Source organism: Eurytemora carolleeae, unplaced genomic scaffold (assembly GCF_000591075.1).
Source record: "Eurytemora carolleeae unplaced genomic scaffold, Eaff_2.0 scaffold1208, whole genome shotgun sequence".
Lineage (NCBI taxonomy): Eukaryota > Metazoa > Arthropoda > Copepoda > Calanoida > Temoridae > Eurytemora > Eurytemora carolleeae.
The window spans coordinates 47,186-64,162 of record NW_019397309.1 but is presented as its reverse complement, the minus strand read 5'-3'; the positions used below and the strand labels follow the sequence as shown (position 1 = coordinate 64,162).

Sequence of the window (16,977 nt, the reverse complement as noted above, 5' to 3'; positions counted from 1 at the left end):
AGTAAGGTTGGATGGTAGAAGAGGAGTAAGGTTGGATGGGAGAAGAGAAGTAAGGTTGGATAGGAGAAAGAAGTAAGGTTGGATAGGAGAAGAGGAGTAAGGTTGGATAGGAGAAAGGAGTTAGGATGGATAGGAGAAGAGGAGTAAGGTTGGATGGGAGAAGAGGAGCAAGGATGGATAGGAGAAGAGGAGTAAGGATGGATAGGAGAAGAGGAGTAAGGTTGGATAGGAGAAGAGGAGTAAGTTTGGATAGTAGAAGAGGAGTAAGGTTTGATAGAAGAAGAGGAGTAAGGATGGATAGGAGAAGAGGAGTAAGGTTGGATAGGAGAAGAGGAGTAAGGTTAGATAGGAGAAGAGGAGTAGATATGGATAGGAGAAGAGGAGTAAGGTTGGATAGGAGAAGAGGAGTAGAGATGGATAGGAGAAGAGGAGTAAGGTATGATAGGAGAAGAGGAGTAAGGTTGGATTGGAGAAGAGGAATAAGATTGGATAGGAGAAGAGGAGTAAGGTTGGATAGGAGAAGAGGAGTAAGGTTGGATAGGAGAAGATGAGTAAGGTTAGATAGAAGACGAAAGGTGGGGTTGGATAGGAGAAGAGGATTAAGGATAGATAGGAGAAGAATCAAAAATGAAAAATCAATTTTTGTTTTGAAGATTTATTTTATAACATATATACATTATAAAATATAGTGTATGATATAGAGTTAATGTATGAAACAGAATCTACTGTATCTCCTTGAATAATGGATAAACCCTAGGGCAAGCGTGCCTGCAAAACATACTGCGTTTGACCCACTCCTCTAACATATATCGTGTCTATACCAAGATTGGAGAAACCACCCTAACCCGTCCTAGCTCCGAGATAGGAGTAAAACAGGCACACTTCCAGGTCTATAGGGTTCAGATAAAGATGGGGTATAAACTCAGGGTATAAAGATACACACGCGAACCTCAATTTGAGAACCTAGGGCGGGGTTTCTAAACCCATTCACTGTAAATTATACAACAGGGATAGGGAGCGAGGAAGGTAAATGGGGAAAGGGTGGAGAGGGAGGAGATGGGGATAGATAAGAAAAAATCGGAGAAAGAAAAGTGGGGGCTGGGAGGGGGAGTAGAATTAAATGAGAAAAGGGAAGATGGTGGTAGAAGAAGGGAGGAGTAAAATTAGGAAAAGAAAGAATGAAAAAATTGAGATAAGAGAGAGAGAGTGAGTTAGAAAATTTGGCCGGCTAGAGATAGTAATTGACTGAGAAGAAAAGGGTAAAGAATCATTTCTCTGGAAGTCAAATTAGGAAAAGACTAGGAAAAGCAGAAAAATTGACGGGAAAGGAAATAAAACGTGATATTGGAAAGGAAGAAGGTAAAGAAGGTTAAATTTAAAGAAATTTGGTAAATATTTGGAAAATTGAAAGAAAATGAGGAAAGATCCGAATGGAATGAGGAATTAAGGTGTTTATATAAAAACTTCTAGATTATCTATAAAACCTCGTTACACATGTATAGTTCTATGTATATTAACACAATTAACACAATGCACATTATAGATGCATTATATATGGATAAATTTTCAATTTACAAATATTTGCTTGAAACACCCTGTATAGATGTATAATTATTGTATGTTATTGTTTAATGTATACACCAGTATATACACATATACTCAACAACGATATTCAACCCCGTTAACCTTTGACCCGCATCACAGAAGGCTTCAGGAACAATGTTTCATAGGGTCAGACACAGATACAGGTCAGATAAAAAATAACTTTTTTTTTTTATTTTTCCTAAGTTTTTTAACTGAAGATTTAAAGTGATTGTTTGTTAACATATCTTTTTAAAAAACTGTCTCCGAAAATATTTTTTATCTGGCAGCTTCTGAAATCCAATTGTTTCCGCTTTCTGATTCTAGAATGATTAACAATATAAATGAAAATTGTCAGGAACATTTTATCTTAAAGTGTGTCAGCAGTCCCTTTACTCTAATCTGTTCCTATAGGTTTGGTCTGGGATCATCAGTCCCTTTACTCTAATCTGTTCCTATAGGTTTGGTCTGGGATCAGCAGTACCTTTACCCTAATCTGTTCCTATAGGTTTGGTCTGGGATCAGCAGTACCTTTACTCTAATCTGTTCCTATAGGTTTGGTCTGGGATCAGCAGTCCCTTTACCCTAATCTGTTCCTATAGGTTTGGTCTGGGATCAGCAGTCCCTTTACTCTAATCTGTTCCTATAGGCTTGGTCTGGGATCAGCAGTCCCTTTACTCTAATCTGTTCCTACAGGTTTGGTCTGGGATCAGCAGTCCCTTTACCCTAATCTGTTCCTAAAGGTTTGGTCTGGGATCAGCAGTCCCTTTACTCTAATCTGTTCCTATAGGTTTGGTCTGGGATCAGCAGTTCCTTTACTCTAATCTGTTCCTATAGGTTTGGTCTGGGATCAGCAGTACCTTTACTCTAATCTGTTCCTATAGGTTTGGTCTGGGATCAGCAGTCCCTTTACTCTAATCTGTTTCTATAGGTTTGGTCTGGGATCAGCAGTACCATTACTCTAATCTGTTCCTATAGGCTTGGTCTGGGATCAGCAGTCCCTTTACTCTAATCTGTTTTTATAGGTTTGGTCTGGGATCAGCAGTACCATTACTCTAATCTGTTCCTATAGGTTTGGTCTGGGATCAGCAGTCCCTTTACTCTAATCTGTTCCTATAGGTATGGTCTGGGATCAGCAGTCCCTTTACTCTAATCTGTTCCTATTGGTTTGGTCTGGGATCAGCAGTCCCTTTACTCTAATCTGTTTCTACTGGTTTGGTCTGGGATCAGCAGTATCTTTACCCTAATCTGTTTCTATAGGTTTGGTTTGGGAAGTTGGGTAAGTAGTATCACTATGGTAAACAAATCATCATAAAATAATTTTTAGTTATTATTTGTGATAAGTTTTGTTTAATAAGCTTTTTTGTTCTTAAACACGACAAAACCACATTAAGCAACAATAATATTAAACATAAATCACACAAAAGGAAAAAACAAATAATCATTTTCATAAAATAAACTTTTCATTAAGCCAAATAAAGGGTGTCAAACTAAAAACCTGTCTTTTATAGTATTTGGGCCTGCTACCAAAAAGAATTGAACAAAATTAGTAAAAATCCTTAGCTGCGCTCTGAACGTTTTGTAGGTAAAATTGGTTTTGGGAACCCTTGGTAAAGTAAAATTTCCTTAACTTCCATGCAAAGTAGTTGTAAATAATTATTATTAATGTTCTTCAGACTCATCGGAAATTTCGATAATATTTCTGCATAGTGCAAATAGATTTTTATAAAACATTACTTGACCAAGCCACTAAGACAATAATGTAAATTAGATTATTTAGGAATTTTTTGAAATCTTTAAGAACTCTTAACTTGGTCTGTCTTTTGTTAATTTTTCGATAATTTAGTTTTATTTTATATTCTGGAATGCTTCAGTGAACATAAGTCATCCAGTTGTATACAATATAATACAATACAATACAATACAACATAATACAATACAATACAATACAATATAATATAATACAATACAATACAATACAATACAATACAATACAATATAATACAATACAATACAATACAATACAATACAATACAATACAATACAATACAATACAATACAATACAATACAATACAATACAATACAATACAATACAATACAATACAATACAACATAATACAATACAATACAATAATGTACGAAACATATGTACAATAAACCAGTGTATCTCAGTGTTTTGACCGATAGATAATTTTCAGTGATTTGTGAAGATTTATGAGAGCAACGAAGTAAATAATTCCCATGAGAAATAGATTCCAAACTTTTATTAGATCCAACCAGGCATGAAGTTTATAAACATCACAGATTACATAGACAAGACAGAGACCAAATTTATTGAAGATCGAGTTGAACTACGTTAATTAAGTTGAACCACTTCTCTTGTGAGTGGATTTAAGTTAGAAAAATGTAGTTCAACTTAGTCTACGTAGTTAAACTACTTCTATATATTAGATTTTGTTCCAAGAGATGTTGTTGTTTATTTATAGTGTTAAGTTGTAGGTGTTTTTATTTGATAAATACTGATAGAACAATTGTTTTCGTTGTGTCAAGTGAAAACTAATCAAAATGGGATACAATGGGGAAATAGAGTTTCCGGGAGTAATATATAAACAAAGCTATATGTTTGTTTACATTCCTCCAAGAAGCTGCAGTACACTTTACTTAAACGTTTCTTTTATATTCCTTGGTCATGAAAAATATATCAAAATGCTAGAGTCAATTCCTTATTGCAGTTGGGAACATCTAAAACCTTTTTTTCTTCAGGGCATTATAATCAATCATTTTCATACAATTAGAGGTAAATTATTTTCCTCTATGAAACAAATTAAAATACATTTTTTCGGTACGCACACGGACTGACTGGACCTTAAGCCCGATAATGAGGAATATGGGGAAAACTGTACCCTCATCAAACAAAGCCTTCCAACTTTGTCTTATCTTTTTAATCTGTGATAAACCCTCTCTATTGTTTAACATGAACAGGAGGAAACAGGTTGACATAAAACTGTGAAAACTATTTTTTTTTCTCGAATTTTTTCACTCTAATGATTACAGGGGAAAGGTGAAAAAAAAGATTGTTAGCAATTTCATGAGAGCTGGAAAGTTTTAAATTGCCGAAATGGGCTTAACTTTTTAATTTTATTTTTCACTGATATATTACCGGGAACTGACCATTGACAGGAAAGAGAAGAAGAGTTGAACTCGGAGAAAAAGTTACCAGTTCGGTTTGTTTCTGAAAAAGGTCAATTTATAAAAACCTGCTTTACAATTTGCTTTCAAAATCAACCAACTATAATCCCAAACCATGACCTGAAAAATCAATAATCAAACTTTTAAAACAATCAAAAATGTGATGGCTTTCATCAATTTGTAATTGTAGTTATTAATTTGTAAAGATTTTCTGCTACAATATAAAGATTTTAAAATGTTTTTCAATGCACCTTGTTGATTTAAAGAATATGGACGGGTTGGATTTTGTTATAAAATAAGAAGTAAACAAAAATGTAAAGTATAAACTCTTGTTTTATACAAGCTCAATGTGGTACAGACCAAATAGATTCTAATACAATAGATGGCAACGTAGAATTTGTACACTCTTAGTACAGCTGTATTCTTACGTACGTCACAAGTGTCAACTCAGTTTTTGTGTCTGACAAAACTATTAATGATAGTGATAATTTTAGAATAAAGTGTTTATCTTACAGTAAAATAAATGCATTTAGATGTGTTCTTTATTTTCTGTTTTTACATTTTTTACTTAAAGTTGGAAAAAATATGAGAAAATTTCGTTTTCCTTATTATAATTGACACTTGTGACGTCGTCGTGTATAATTGGTTTATTTCTCTGTTGCCACCTATTGTACTTGATAATTTATTTGGTACAGACCTAATAAACTTTATCTTAAAACAATGAGTAAGATGTCGTCATTTTTCTATCCTGAAAAATGTTTAATTCTTTGAATTAAATTCTGTTTCTCTAATGCATAAAATCCACGAGTAACTTTATGAAGAAACAATAATCAAACTGTATATTTTTATAGACAAAAAAAGAGAATATCTTCCACATAAGGTTTAAATGTTGCCGTAATAAATAGGACATGCCAGAAATCCCAGAAAGTTCCTAGTCTTTCATTAATTATAAACATTTAAATATTTACCTTCTCTCCATAAACTCTTCATAATTAATTATTTAAATCATTCATAATTCATAATTAATAATTCATAATTCATAATTCATAATTCATAATTCATAATTCATAATTCATAATTCATAATTCATAATTTATAATTCATAATTCATAATTAATGTTCGTAATTTCTTTTTACAGAGAGTTTCAACAAATCTAAAACTCAGTTTGGAATGTCTAATTAGGGGTTTTAAACCTTTCGATTAAAAAGTTCAAAAATTTTTCTCGGAACAAATATTTTCTGATGTAATTTATTAAATAATCCGATAATAATATTTCATTGAATCAGAGCTGAATACTTTAGAATGATGGATATCGAGGTCAATGCTTGATCTCCTCTTTTTCTTTATCTCCAGATTAAATATTGCTTGTTCTCCTCTTGTTATTAATCTCCAATTAATTAACAGATAGGGAAAAAGGATATCCTGTTCTAAAGTTTTCAGCTCAGATTAAAGACTGAATCCTGATATGCTGAGTATAAGTTAGTTCTAATGAAAAAATTACTTTTTCAAAAAATATATAGAAGAATGTGACAATCGACGTTTAAGTGCATCTCTTTAAACCATTAATGTGATCAAAACTTATGGAGATCAGAAAATTGACATAATTAATTTATTTCATGATTATAAAAAAACAAACTTTTTCTCAATCAGTTTACTCAAATAAAGGTTTTAAAGATGCCGATGTGAAGCAATCCATATTTTCCTCTGTGTTCTCTAAGCCGGTAAAAATTAAGAACAAATATTTTTTTCCATCTCATAATCTGAGCTTGTTTCCCTTATGTTCATTTGACGGCCCAAATTTTCTTTTAAAAATAAATTTTTGTTTGTTTATTTTCTTGTGGTTTTTAACAATTTAAAATTTTTTTTTTATAGATTTTGATGGTTATTATTTCGTTAGAACTGACGAGGGTCAACCCAGACGGAAATATATTTTCAATAAATGTGGAACTAACGTCTACTTTTTTTACTCTATAGAGGTTTGGTCCATCACCATCACCGAATTTTAAATCTAACAATATTTCTCTACACTTCTAACTAAAATTGAGTAAAAAGTATATATATATATATATTGTAAATGCAAGTTTAGTTTATTAATTACAAAATAAAACGATAATTTTACTATCAGACAAAAATTTATTATCACAGTCACATGTTTCACAACAGCTCATTTTTCAACTCTGTTCTCCGATCATGTAGGACCATGAGCAGCTTGACGGCAGGTCCGATCTTGATCCCGAGGAAGGTGGTGAGGTGGTGCAGGGACAGTTTTACGAGGCAGGAGCCATCGATCTCCTCCCGTTTAAAGATCGGAGCATAATCCTTACATTCTTCAAGCTCGGAGACAAACTCAACCACCTTCTCTACGTCCCAGGTGGAGATATCCTTAAAACTGTTCTCCTTGTCCATTCTAAACTCGTCAGAGAGCAGGGATAGGTCCAGGGGCTCCTCCATCTTTATCTTTTTATATAAATTCTTCCCTGGACTGAGAACTGAAAGAACATGTGATCTTAAATGATGTCTGGCCGCCATTGTCCGCATAAGGTTTGAGAACGGATAATCTAGGTGCTCGAGTAAATCTGTCTCCTCCAGTCTTCGTTTCCTGGAGATATTATAAATATGTTCTCTCTCCGGAGTAACAGAATGTAGATCTAGTGCTCCAGGATGGAGATTGAATGGAGAAAACATGTTGGTTTAGAGGTTGGATTGTAACTGAAGACTACTGCTGGAATTACTGCCTGATGTCCAGTTAGTTACCGCAGGGCGCGCGCACGCGCTTACCAGCCACTGTGCAACTAGACCGGTAATTACGGAGCAGGTTCCCCCACAAGTTCAGGGGGGGGGGGTAGTGTTCAAAATAGGAAATAAAATTGTATTCATGAATGGGAAAATAAGAACTATATTCTATTGCTAGGGGAAAGGTTCAACTTTAGGTTTTGTTGAAGTGGGGGGGGGGGCTTGGAGGGGGGCACTGACACTTATTCAGATCAATGCCACCTATAAACTACATATAATCAATTTATATTTGAGCCCCTTTTTTAGGATGACTTGAGCAAATACTTTGAAAAATACTAAAATAAAAACTATAATACCAAGAAATATATTTTAGAATTCTTGTACACTCTCAATTCAGATCAAATTTCAAATTAAAATTTGCAGGATTACTCTAAAAAATAGAGATTTCACAGAATTTTAACAACTTAACCTTAATAACAAAACCATTTATTGATGCTTAATTGTTTCTTTTAGCAAATGGATAATTTTTTTTTCTGCGTCTGCAGCATTGCCCAAAAAAAGATAGAACGTTAAGAAATCGAATTTAGTTGGTTGGTTTGAATACAATTACGTTTTTCTACGATCCGAGTAGAATGTTGCTACTTTTTGAATTGCATGGACGCTACGTCCTTCGGTATGTGTCGTTTTCAACAATTTTCTCCTTAAAGGCGCAACAGATAGAAAGGGCCGTTTTTTTAATCGGGAAGGGGAGTTAGGGATTAGGGGCATGAATTAACGTATAAACGAGTTTTGGGCATGGATGAAAATCCCCTTTCATTTTTTCGCGAACACTCCCTTTAAGTTTTAAAAATTAGTTGGTAAAATTCTCATCGATTTTTGCGTAAGCAATGGAACCTTTGATTCACTAAATCCATATTTTAGTTAAATCTGATATGATCTTTGCTGCCTGCTGGTTTATGGTCGGTCAGGATAAAAATGTCGCTCAAATTTTTCTCAATTATGAAAACTCCCAATTCAAACTCCAAGATATTTTGTGCTTTAATTTGATAATGTGCTGGGTTTTGCAGGGCACCCCTTCTCCAGGAACAATTTTAGCTGTTAACCGTTGTTTTTCAAGCTGTCAATTTTATTTATTAATAGTATATTTCTTGGATTTTTCTGCTTACATTTTTCTACTTTTTTCCAATAAGGAATATAGATATTTTTCAGTTTTAACCATCAATAAACCTTCTTTGAGATCATGTGAGATTGGTTCATCCGAGCTATCGTTCATTGGATACAAACAAACAAACCGACAAGTAAAGCACATATATAGACAAAAAAAAATATTTTCGGGTATTTAAAAGATAAAATTATGATATAGTAATAACCAGAAAACAATGAAATTGGGAGACCACATTATATCAATACTTAAGTGTATTTGATGTTGTTTCAAAGAATGCAATTTTACTATAGACACTTGTTTAATTACTAGTTTAGTAAAATGGGTCTGTTAAACTGTTTACAATGTACAATTGCTGTGTCTCATGTTTATTGGACTTTTTAAAGTTATAACTTGATTTTAAAAGTCATATTCCTATTTCAGAGTTTTCTGGTTCTAAGCTGTTACTGTCTTATCTCTATACAACCGCGGAATACGAAGACGACTGTTAGACTCAAGTTATGATTTTAGAGATTTCAATGAACACGTTACACGAGACAACAATAACTGCATGTGCAGTTGACACAGAATCATTTTATGTACTAAGTTGATTATTTAAGCAATCGATAATTCCTGAGTATAGTTTTGAAAGGAGGTGTTATTTTTTAAGTAAAATTAAAAACTTGGAACCGGGGAATGATGAATACACCAGTCCTAAATAAGTAAATAAACAATAAGAAATAAATATATACAGGTGTGAGCTGAACAAAAGGAAAGTTACTCGAAGCGGGATGTACTTAAGCAAAGGATAGGTAACTCGATGAATGACAATTCCAAAGGCAATTAGGTTAGGGAAACACTCTCTTCTACCAGACACACATAGATGAGAACTTCTTGAAAATGTTTATTCAGTAACGAAGTTTCCTACAAAATACAGATTGTTATTGACGAACAAATGTGAATAATAATTGTTAATAAAATGTAACTATTTGATTACAACTAATTAAATGTTTATTGAAACTGATAAATAGGAATTTTAAAGGAAAGGTTCTGTTGTGAATCGACCAAGAAATATTTTAAGGTACCGATGGGAATTAATGAATGAAATATTTTAAATGGGTACCATTGTGAATCAAACATGAACTTACGATCTAGAAAACTGTGGTACGGCGAAAAGTTGTTTGTACTGAAGTCTAAAGCAATTTAATTCTTCTGAAATGAATATTTATCTGGTTAAATAAGTTCACTGTTTATATGTAAATGATTCACTGAAAATTGTGTTTAAATAGGTTATTTTTAATGCACTTTAAGTTTTACTAGCTCCATGAGGTTATTTATGTAAAATCCTTGGCAAGGTTTGGTTTGGCGGATGGCCGGAGTACGGAGTATTCAACGGAGGTACACTTAGTCGGAGACGACCTTTGAAACAGGGTTACATTAGGGATATGGTTCACAACAGGGTTACCAACAAAAGATGAGACTTCAGAGAAGACTTTCCGGAAGTAACATTGTCTGTTTCATCATATTCATGATTCCCTAAAATTGTAAACTTGCTTCTTTTTTTTCCAAATCATACCTAGGGAAATCTTTAGATTTTCTAGTCGTCTTTACAGTCTCATCCTGTATGGGTAACCGTGTACAGTGTACTGTGTACATGCATGACGATCCCAAGTAATAACTTTCTAGCGGTTCTTTCAATATTCCAGGAAGCTGTGACTTTCGATCACAATTTGACCCATTAAACATAATTTTTTAGCCTTTTTTCCTAAATGTTTTTTGTCGGCATATGCATTTCTGAATGAAAAAATGTCGAATAAGCAAATCCGTAAAGTAAAAGATTGTTAAATTATAGACCAAAACACGTTTTATTTCAAATAAAAGAAACCGAATGCTTCTTACTCTGGTTACTCCGGGGGGGGGGGGGGGGGGGGGAAATCGTTGCAAATATATATTTAAACAAATGTTCAATTTTCATATGATGGAACATCGTAAATTCGTATCTCTCGGGAAAGGGCTGCGGAACGCTACTTATTCATAACAATTTATGATTATCTACGTACGTACATATACATTATACACATATGTATGTAGCACATATTTTGATTGAGATAACATCTCATTCAATTTATCTCAGCTAGATTTAGAAGACACTATACACATATTTTAGTTTCTAGCTATGCGTTGAGGTATCTTTGCTTGCTCTTAAAAATCTGCTGTTTTCTCAGTCCTATCAGCTATTAGTCCATACATCAATTTTTTTTACCCCTTTTTCGTCATTTTGATAATTTTCATCTTTTTTGTCTTTTTACAAATTCTATCGGCTGTATTATTTAATTCTAAGATCGACTGTTTTTATCAGTAACGTTATCGATTTTATTAATTATTTGTCTTTTTAATTCGGTCTGATCAGCTTTTTTTTGTATTTATAAGCCAAACCTGCATGCCTTTGTCTTTTTCAGTCTTTTAATTAATTCTAATAATTTTTCGTTTCTATCCGTCGATCCTTAATTACATCAAAACTATCAGCTTTTTCGTTTTTATCAGCTGTTGTATCTTACATTTTTATGATCTTATATTAGGCCCTTTATGATCCTTTATTAATCTTGTAGATTATTTAATTTTATCAGTCCTTAACTTAGTCTTATATAAATTTTTACTCTTATTTAGAGCGGTTGTATGAAAACTATCAAGTTTTACCACTTGCGGCCCTTTCACCAATTTTATTAATCATTTGGCTTTTGCGATCCCTATAAATCAAAACTATCAGTTTTTCTTTAGTGATTTCTGTATAAAACATTGGTACATTTCAGCTGCTTGTATTTTTATATTTGTTTATTTTCATGCCACAAACTCGTTTATACGTTAACTCATCCCTACCCTCACTCCCCTCCCGATTAAAAAAACCGTCCTCTCATGAGAAGTTTAATTTGTCAAATTGAAGTAGTTTATTGATCTTCTAAATTATTCTGTTTCTTTCTTTTTCTCTTGACTGATTAACTTTAAAGTTTAATTCCAATCAGACTTGAACTGTTTTTAGTTACTAAAGCACTTTCTTTATAAAGGCATTGAAACAAACAGAGTTAAACACTTTTAAGATAAAAAATTATATCGTTCTAATCTCATTGTTACTAAAATCAAATTTAAGGTAAACCAAATTAACAGTTTTACCGTGAACAAAGTATGTTTATGAGGTGGAGGTTGCGTGATTATTTCTTACAAATCAGAAACAAGAAAACCATTGAATGTTTCTTTTCATCATCTTTATTTCTTCTTTCCAATCCATCCTTACTTCTCTTCTCATCCAACCTTACTCCTCTTCTCCTTTTCAACCTTAATCCTCTTCTCCAATCCATCCTTAGTTCTCTTCTCCTATCCATCCTTAGTTCTCTTCTCATCCAACCTTGCTCCTCTTCTCCTATTCAACCTACTCCTCTTCTCCTATTCATCCTTACTCCTCTTCTCCTATCCAACCTTGCTCCTCTTCTCCTATCCAACCTTACTCCTCTTCTCCTATCAAACCTTACTCCTCTTCTCCTATTCAACCTACTCCTCTTCTCCTATTCATCCTTACTTCTCTTCTCCTTAAAAAGAAGCAACTCTATAAGTATATTTAAAAATAGACTATTAAATTCTCTTTTTGAAAATTACATGACAATGTGTTATAAACCGAATTGCTATTCATGTAAAACTAATTAGATATGTTTTAATATGCTTTGATATTTGTTGTGTACATGTCAGAAAATTACTTTAAACTCTAGTTATTCGAATTAATGTATAAACTATTTTGCATAAGATAAATTCGCACCCTGATCTCTAATCGTTCTCCTTAAATCTATTTAATTGAAATGTTTTGTTATTATTACTAAAATTTAGGTGGAAAAAATAATCAAAACAGCCAAAAGCTATTTTCCAACTAATTGCTTTATACTTGTACTGTTAATATAATCATCAATTTGTAATTGTAAACTCGTTCTGTACACCTTAACCTGGCTTCTCTTCTCCTCTTCAACCTTACTCCTCTTCTCCTATCCCACCTTTTTCCTCTTCTCCTATCCAACCTTACTCCTCTTCTCCAATCCAACCTTACTAATCTTATCCTATCCATCCTTACTCATCTTATCCTATCCAACCTTACTCCTCTTCTCCTATCCAACCTTACTCCTCTTCTCCTATCCAACCTTACTCCTCTTCTCCTATCCAACCTTACTCCTCTTCTCCTATCCAACCTTTCTTCTCTTCTCCTATCCATCCTTACTCCTCTTCTCCTATCCATCCATACTTCTCTTCTCCTATTCATCCTTACTCCTCTTTTCCTATCCAACCTTACTCCTCTTCTCCTATCCATCCTTGCTCCTCTTCTCCTATCCAACCTTACTCTTCTTCTCCTATCCAACCTTACTCCTCTTCTCCTATCCAACCTTACTTCTCTTCTCCTATCCAACCTTACTACTCTTCTCCTATCCATCCTTACTTCTCTTCTCCTATTCATACTTACTCCTCTTTTCCTATCCAACCTTACTCCTCTTTTCCTATCCATCCTTGCTCCTCTTCTCCTATCCAACCTTACTTCTCTTATCCTATCCAACCTTACTCCTCTTCTCCTATCCAACCTTACTCCATTTCTCCTATCTATCCTTACTCCTCTTTTCCTATCCAACCTACTCCTCTTATCCTATCTAACCTTACTCCTCTTCTCATATCCATTCCTCTTCTCCTATCCAACCTTACTTCTCTTATTCTATCCAACCTTATCTCTTATCCAACCTTTCCTATTCTCCTATCCAACCTTACTCCTATTCTCCTATCCAACCTTACTCCTATTCTCCTATCCAACCTTACTCCTCTTCTCCTATCCAACCTTAATCATATTCTTCTTTCAATCCTATCCAACCTAACTCCTATTCTCCTTTCCAAACTTACTCCTCTTCTCCTATCCAACCTTACTTCTCTTATCCTATCCAACCTTACTCCTCTTCTCCAATCCAACCTTACTTCTCTTCTCCTATCCAACCTTAATTATATTCTTCTTTCAATCCTATCCAACCTAACTCCTATTCTCCTATCCAACCTTACTCCTCTTCCCCTATCCAACCTTACTTCTCTTTTCCTATCCATCCTTACTCCTCTTCTCCTATCTAACCATACTCCTCTTCTCCTTTCCAACTGTACTCCTATTCTCCTATCCAACCTTACTCCTCTTCTCCTGTCCATCCTTACTCCTCTTCTCCTATCCAACTGTACTCCTATTCTCCTATCCAACCTTACTCCTCTTCTCCTATCCAACCTTACTCCTCCTCTTCTATCCAACCTTACTCCTCTTCTCCAATTCAACCTTACTTCTCTTCTCCTATCCAACCTTAATCATATTCTTCATTCAATCCTATCCAACCTGTTCCTCTTCTCCTATCCAACCTTACTCCTCTTCTATTATCCAACCTTACTTCTCTTATCCTATCCAACCTTACTCCTCTTCTCCTATCCAACCTTATTCTTCTTCTCCTATCCAACCTTATTCTTCTTCTCCTATCCAACCTTACTCCTCTTCTCCTTTCCAACCTTACTCCTCTTCTCCTATCCAACCTTACTCCTCTTCTCCTATCCAACCTTACTCCTCTTATCTCTTATCCAACATTTCCTATTCTCCTATCCAACCTTACTCATATATTCTCCTATATCCAACCTTACTCCTATTCTCCTATCCAACCTTCCTCTTATCTCTCCTATTCATCCTTACTTCTCTTCTCCTATCCAACCTTACTCCTCTTCTCCTATTCAACCTTACTCCTCTTCTCCTATTCATCCTTACTCCTCTTCTCCTATCCAACCTTACTCCTCTTATCCTATCCAACCTTACTCCTCTTCTCCTATCCAACCTTACTCCTCTTCTCCTATCCAACCTTACTCCTCTTCTNTCCCTGTATACTTGGATTAATCAATTCTGTTCGATCCGTCCTATCTTTTTTATTAAATGTGTACATTATTATTTGTAAAAGCATTGTTTATGACGTAGTTGATTTGAGTGAAGTGTTAGTTTGGTTTTGTTAGAGAATCTAGAATCCAGATGCCGGGTTTGAAGAGAAAGAGGCTAGCTCAGTGGTATCCGTCCTAGGCATGGGTACTGGGTGGAGAGAGGGTAGATGACAAAAACTTGAACAAGTTTCTCACTGATATCGATTCTTCAGCCTCTCTCCGGTTCCTTGGCTCTCATTGGCCGAAGCTGAATGCTACGAGCAACGTGATTGGTGGAGAGTCGGCTAGCCGAGAGTTCTACACCAATAGAAGATTCGCGTTCATTTCCTTGATATTATCAATTTGCACTCGAGAGCAATGTCCACTGAATTGAGCTGACAAGATATCTGTAAAATGGAGCCGTAAACGCTATAAACTTGGTAAGAGTTATAATTTTTGTCCAAACGATTCATTAGATTTCCCTTTTTCATATTTGCTAAGAAAAATCTCGACTTGTGTTTACTTTTGTTTTAAATTTATGATATCTTCGCCAGAAAATGTGTTGAACAGAAAATATGGCCGCTCATAGTCGAAATGAACGTGATATAAAATGAAATTAATTGAGAAAACTGGAGATATCTTCAAGCAACGAAGAACAGAAAGTGATCGAAAACAGAAAATGTGATAAAAAATGCCAAAAAGAAGAAGAATATCAGGTTCAAAGCCGGCTTTTGGTGAACAGCATACTACCCTTCCTCCCCCTGTGTTTGGACGAGTCCATGTTAGATTATCTACCTCCTACTACAGTATACAGGATATACCCAACTATAAACTCCAATTATACTATATTTTTACCTTCTTACCCCATTTTAAGTATCTATGATTAATTATAAAGGTTCGGCAAATTATTCTTTTTAGTTTTGAATGGGAGGGGTCCTAAAGCCGAGCATAATCAAGCCGTTTTTAACACTTCTTATTTTACCCTTAGTTTATTTTACATTTTTCAAAGTTTTATCTTCTGGTTTTACATTTTAAGCCTAGAGCTCATCTCAGGGGTATACAAAAGTGATTTTTCTGTTTCCTTTCAACCAATTTCAACCAAACAGTGATCAAGTAATATGGAATCTAAAACATAGATTAGTAAGAAGATTTTAAAGTGTGTTGATATTATTATGTATTGGGAAACTAGGTAATAGGATGAGAAATAGGAATAGTAGCAATAGGAGGGAAGTTAGGATTAGTTAAAGGTCTGAAATAGGAAGATTAGGTTGGTTTTATAATAGAAAGCTTGGTTGGAACATGAAAGTAGTTGAAACATGAAAGTAGTTGATATAGGGGTTGTGGAAATTAAGGGGGGGGGGCGAGGGGGATAGTTAAACATTTAGGAAATGAGGAAATGGGTTAAACGATAGGGAATGGTTGCAAAAGAGAAAAGTTGGATCTGAAAATTAAAGCGTAAATTTTAAGTAACAGCAAGACTTGTAGATTCATTGAATAGATGAGTAAATGCAGAGAAAACCAGAGAATGTAGGGGAATCAGGAGAATGTAGAAGAATTTGGAGAATGTAGAATGTAAATGTATCAGGAGAATGTAGTGGAAACGAAAATTTAGTGGAAATAGGAGAATATAGGAAGAACAGGAGAATGTAGGAGAATGTATGAGAAACAGAAGAATGTAGGGGAAACTGGAGAATGTAGAGAAATCAAGTAAATGTAGTGGAAACGAGAATGTAGGGAAAACTGAAAAATGTAGTAGACGCAGGAAAATGAAGGGGAAATAGAAAAATGTAGTGGAATCAGGAGAATGTATTGCAAACAGAAGAATGCATTGCAAAAAGGAGAATGTAGTGGAAACATGAGAATATAGAGGAATCAGGAGAATGTAGTGGAAACATGAGAATGTAGAGGAATCAGGAGAATGTAATGGAAATTAAAGAATGTAGTGGAAATGAGATTGTAGGGCAACTGGGCGAATATAGTGGAAGCAGGAGAATGTATGTCAAATATACACATGTAGTGGAAACTTGAGAATGGTGTGGAGACAAGAAAATGTAGGGAAACCTGAAATTGTAGTGAAACAGGAAAATGTAATGGTAAAAGTAGAGTTAAGTGTTATCAGGTGAATGTAGAAGTAATTAGTCGATAAAGTAGAAATAGGAGAATGGAGTGGAAACGGGAGAATGTTTTGGGAACATGAGAATGTTATGGGAACAGGATGTTATGGGAACAGGAGAATGTTATGGGGACAAGAGAATGTCATGGGAACAGGAGAATGTAGGAGGAACAGGAGAATGTAGGGGGAACAGGAGAATGTAGGGGGAACAGGAGAGTGTAGGGGGAACAGGAGAATGTAGGGGGAACAGGAAAATGTAGGGGGAACAG

General features: G+C 34.5%; 2 protein-coding genes across 5 annotated transcripts in view; both read left to right on the top strand.

Annotated features, from left to right (window-relative positions):
• The first annotated feature begins 10,304 nt into the window (after positions 1-10,304).
• LOC111713432 (uncharacterized) lies at positions 10,305-16,911 on the top strand. Its single transcript, XM_023488284.1, has 5 exons — positions 10,305-10,317; positions 13,059-14,165; positions 14,829-14,934; positions 15,221-15,311; positions 16,810-16,911. Exons 1-5 carry the CDS (start codon positions 10,305-10,307, stop codon positions 16,909-16,911), a joined length of 1,419 nt encoding a protein of 472 aa, XP_023344052.1.
• The window catches only part of LOC111713431 (chromodomain-helicase-DNA-binding protein 7), a 46,059-nt gene continuing 44,008 nt past the window's right edge, over positions 14,927-16,977 (top strand). For all 4 annotated transcript variants that reach the window (XM_023488282.1, XM_023488281.1, XM_023488283.1 and 1 more), the window contains exon 1: positions 14,927-15,035. The gene's annotated coding sequence lies outside the window, so the exon portion shown is untranslated. The remainder of the gene's footprint in view (positions 15,036-16,977) is intronic.

Bases quoted from the DNA above. Each gene is read 5' to 3' on its own strand.
- LOC111713432 (XM_023488284.1), top strand. The intron at 14,935-15,220 runs GTTCATTTCCTT...AAATTAATTGAG, and splicing joins TACACCAATAGAAGATTCGC to AAAACTGGAGATATCTTCAA. The intron at 15,312-16,809 runs GTTCAAAGCCGG...TTATGGGAACAG, and splicing joins AAAAAGAAGAAGAATATCAG to GATGTTATGGGAACAGGAGA.